The 4,621-nt window shown below is 39.1% G+C and overlaps 1 protein-coding gene across 1 annotated transcript in view; it reads left to right on the forward strand.

Moving 5' to 3' along the window:
* The first annotated feature begins 1,886 nt into the window (after positions 1-1,886).
* TRIO (trio Rho guanine nucleotide exchange factor) overlaps positions 1,887-4,621 on the forward strand; it is a 186,127-nt gene continuing 183,392 nt past the window's right edge. Inside the window, 1 exon segment of the mRNA XM_019474271.1 lies at positions 1,887-1,968. Coding sequence (XP_019329816.1) covers positions 1,914-1,968 — 55 coding nt within the window. The 5' untranslated portion in view covers positions 1,887-1,913.

Genomic DNA, 4,621 nt, shown 5'->3' on the forward strand with positions numbered 1-4,621 from the left:
CGCTGTAATTCTAGCCAGCTTACTTTTGCCACGACTAGACTTTATGTGTTTTGAGGACTGCTACCATGTCTCCCCTCAGTTCTTCAGACTAAACAGCATCATTCGGTTTAGTCCTTCATCGTAGTTCATGACATGTAAACACCTGGCCATCTTTGTCCCTCAGGTAGTCTGTTTTGGTGTGTCCTGGGTCTGTTTTGAAGGGTAATGCCCATAACTAGATACTGTAGTGGCACAGAAGTCTCAGTATTGCTGGCTGGAATAGAAAACCTGTGATGTAATTTACATACATGATACCCTTCTTATGTTACTTGATGACACTAGTATGATACCTTCAGGTTTTAGCTCTGAAGCGCACAGCTCTTTCGTTAAAGCTCAGAGCCTGAGACCAAAGGATATGAAACGTTTGGATATTGTTGAGGAGGAAGAGAAATGATGGCCTCCCTGCTGGGCATCAGTGACAGCTTCTGCTGCCATCTCTAGAGGGGTTGTAGCCCTTTTGCACAGAGGAGGAAAAATGTTTGTAGCCCTGGCACAGAGGAGGAACAATGTATGTTAGAAAAGACTGCCACATGTATACTAGAGCTTGCTCTTCTTATGGCCTCCCTGCTGGGCATCAATGACAGCTTCTGCTGCCATCTCTAGAGCGGTTGTAGCCCTTTTGCACAGAGGAAGAAAAATGTATGTTAGAAAAGACTGCCACATGTATACTAGAGCTTGCTCTTCTAAGATTTCCCTGAAACTATAAATAATTAAGAAGCTTATTTTACCTTCTAAATAGCTCAAACTGTTGCTTGTGAGGAACACAACTACTGTGTTGTAGCAGGCTATTTGGGCTGTCTTACTTAACAGCACTTCTGGGCTTCAACAGTGATAGAGAAATAAGTACTTCCCACTTACCCCAGGAGAGGTACTTTCTTCAGAAATGAGATTTTTAAAAAAGCACATGAATCCAAAGAGATGGGGAAGGATCATACAGACAGTTAGTTGAAGTGTGGGTACAAAACCACCCAATTTTTGTAAGTTGTACAAGATTGGCCCAAAAGGGACCAATTCTGTATTGTATAGGTCAATATGGAATATAAGGTCATAAATAAAATGCTTCCTAAATCTCCCTTATTGAAGAAGTGAGAAGGTTAGGATCTGGCCACAGAAATGTAATGGAAGTAGAGAGGAGGGACAAGCTGGTGATGTGCTGCTTTGCAACATTGGCTGTAATCACTCACCTTGGGGACTATTTCAAACTCCATGGGTGTATAGAGTTAACGTGACACAAAATGTGCTCTCTGTTACAAAATGCTGCTCCTGTCAGGCAGCAGAAGAGACACAGTTGAGAGCTTTATCTCCCAATTCTGCTTACAGAAGTGACGTAAGGAAAGTTGTATGTAAATAGTGCTGGGGTTTTTTGATGGGTCTTTTTGTGTGGTGTGTTTTGGGGGTTTGGGAATATTTTGGGGGTTTTTTTGGTTGGGTTTGTTTTGTTTTTTGAATGGTAATTGTTCTAAAGGTACCTACTCTTATTAGCTTGATAATACTCCTCTCTGCTGGAACAAAAAGTGAAAGTGGGATTCAGAATGCCTAAAAGCAACAAGATCCAACTGATAGTTTTTATTTACTGATGAAAAAGGCTAATTCCAATATCCTATTTTCTACCGAGGGTTACTAACAGGCCGTGCTGTTTGTGTTAAGCTAGTCAAAGCGATGACTTTTCATTAATATATTTTAAAAGTTTAGTTTATTTTTTTGCAACCTTTTACTGTAAGGTTATCTTAATTCCTGTGATCATAACATTCAGATTGTATTCCAAAGGTAAATGTTTTACAGTGCATTCATTAAATGTAGAAGCTGAGCTTGTCTGAATTTCTGACTAATTATCTGGTCTTTTCTTTTTTTCAGGGTTTCGCAAAAATGATGAAATGAAGGCTATGGAAGTGTTGCCAATTTTAAAGGAAAAAGTTGCATACCTTTCAGGTACAGCTATTTTCTTCTGTTGTGGAATGCATAACTGTGTTATTAGTCACATGTAAAATGGTATTTTAAATACTTTAAATATCATTACAAAAGTCATGGAAAGCTAGGGTAGCACCTATTCCAGCTGGATATCCCAAACATAACATGAGCATTGTGAAAGATCTGTAATAAAGAAGATTATGTGTTTTGTTGAATGTGGAACATACTGCTTGTTGTCATCCCGGTCGTGTCCTGTCCTGCCTGCATATCCAACAGCATTATTTAGAACAACCTAGAACAACCTGCTGTACCATAGTCATATTCCTTCGCTTATTTCTGGTTCTTCTGCTGGAGAGTTTTACAGAGATGGCTTTGTTACTGGCCCATCTGAAGCACTGGAGAAATACCTCTGTTGCAGAGGTGAAATTTCAGTGCATGTCTTTCAAAGCACACTTAATTACATCTTCGTGGTGAAAGGAGTTAGCATCTAATTTTTAGCTGTCTCCAGCATACACCTTGAAGTTGGTTAGTTACTTAATGAGGAATAGCAGAGGATTTAAAAGTGGGATTTAGATGAATGAATATCATAACATATTCTATAACTTGATAAGTAACTTTACTTGATGGAATGATGGCTGAGGTGCTTATTCTTGTGAACTGCATTTTGGTGTGACTTTCTGAAGTAAGTACTTCCAAATCTGTTGGGATTAAACATCATTCTTTTTGCCATAATCTTAGTGTCAAATGATTTAGAGGACAGTGTCGTATTTGAAAGGGTTTTTTTTGTTTGGATAAATAATTTGTCAAGAACTCCAAAAATAAAGCTCTTATCTGTAAATATTAAAACATACAAAATGATCCCTGAAACGGCACTCTTTAGAGATTTGCTGTGCATGGATGCTGATGCTTGCAAGTAGAGTGTGTGGTTCACAGTACTACATCCTGTCCACCCTGCTGAGTCAAGTAGAGGTGTTAGAACAAAAAAGATGGGGTTTTTTTGTTTTTTGGGGTTTTTTTAGAAGGTCCTGGCAACCACAATGAATGATATAACAGACTGCCCAGAGCGTTTTTGGGTTTTTTTTAGAAGGTCCTGGCAACTGCAATGAATGATATAACAGACTGCCCAGAGCCATTTTCCTTGGCAGTATGGGAACTCCCAATTCCTCTGCTTATGAATTGTAGTGCTGATGAAGGCTTGCTTAAAACTGGTATTTTCAGAGGGAAAGAAGAGGAGAAAAGGGAGTTAAGCACAATATTTCAATCCCTCATTACTCTTTTTTGGACCTTGCTTTATGGCACTTAATGAAAATGTAGTCAGTTTTCGTTCCAAAACCTCTGAATTTCCAGGTTGTCTTGAACTTAGTTTAGACCCCTTAGACGGGATCTGAAAGATGACAGGTGTTCTCTAATGTTAACTTGTAAGCATACGGCATTCTCAAAAGGCATTAATTCAGTGACAGTGAAGTGGGCCAAACGAAAGCTGAAGATAAATTTAAGGGGAGATGATGGATTATGAACCAGAGCAGATGAGGTGCAGGCAGGAAGAAGTGGTTGCCAATTTGCCTGTGTGAAGGTAGCGACTTCTGACAGAAGAATGGAGCAAACAGCTGTAGGCAGCAAGACTGGGCAGAACTGATCTGCTGAAATCCATAGTTTCACTTTTCCATTGCAAGTGGAGCTCAAATGAAATGAGATATGTTAGTAGTGCGAGTGATTTAAAAAAAAACAACCAAAAAACAACCCACAATAAAACAAACAAACAAAAAAGCCCCTAACAAAACTGCCACCACCACTAGGGCTTAACCATTGTGGAACTAGAACTGTCAAGCTTTATACCTGGGAACACAAAGGTAAGACAGACTGTTGGATTACTGACTTACAGAGGCTTTCAATGTACCTCATTTTTTTTTCTTCAAAAGTACAACTTTTGCTCGAGTACTTGGGTTTAATATTTGTAAGTACAATAACTGGTTAAGGTCTGTAGAAGTAGGACAAATTTATTGGGGATATCTCTACTAAAACTCTATATAAAAATAACTAAGTTATCTCTACTAAAAACTCTAATAGTCCCATTAAGCCTAAGGCATCCACAAACATCACTATAATTTTTGTATTTTGTTCTCCCTCATTTATCTTGGAGTTCTGGTAGAGTTGTTGCAACATGTTCATTGTTGATTGTCAAGTACCTTCTCAAGTAGAAAAAAAGTATGACAATCAACAGTGTAAAGAAATGGTTCTTTTTTATAGATCAGGAAAGTTATACAAATAACACAGTCTGAAAAAAATTCACAGAGTGTTTGAGATCCTCAGTTCAATTCCCCGGTCTTTTCTCTGCCTTTCTCTGCTGAGTCCTTCTTTCTCTAAGTTAAATGAGTAAGTATGGGCTGTATAGCAGTATATTCATCTTTGTGTTCTTAGAATACTAAAGACACTGATCTTTCCACAATGCTGACTTTCTTAAGCACTTCTTGAGACCAGCTTATTGTGAGATGGACATATAAGGGTGAGCCATCGTATGGGGAGACCTGGACAGGCTGGAAGAGTGGGCTAGCAAGAACAGTATCAAGTTTAACAGAGGCAAGCGCAGAGTCCTGCACCTGGGTCAGAATAACCAAATACACCAGTACAGGCTAGGGTCTGTGTGGCTGAAGAGCAGACTTGCTGGAAGGGGCCT

Source organism: Aptenodytes forsteri, unplaced genomic scaffold (genome assembly GCF_000699145.1).
Source record: "Aptenodytes forsteri isolate BGI_AS27 unplaced genomic scaffold, ASM69914v1 Scaffold27, whole genome shotgun sequence".
Lineage (NCBI taxonomy): Eukaryota > Metazoa > Chordata > Aves > Sphenisciformes > Spheniscidae > Aptenodytes > Aptenodytes forsteri.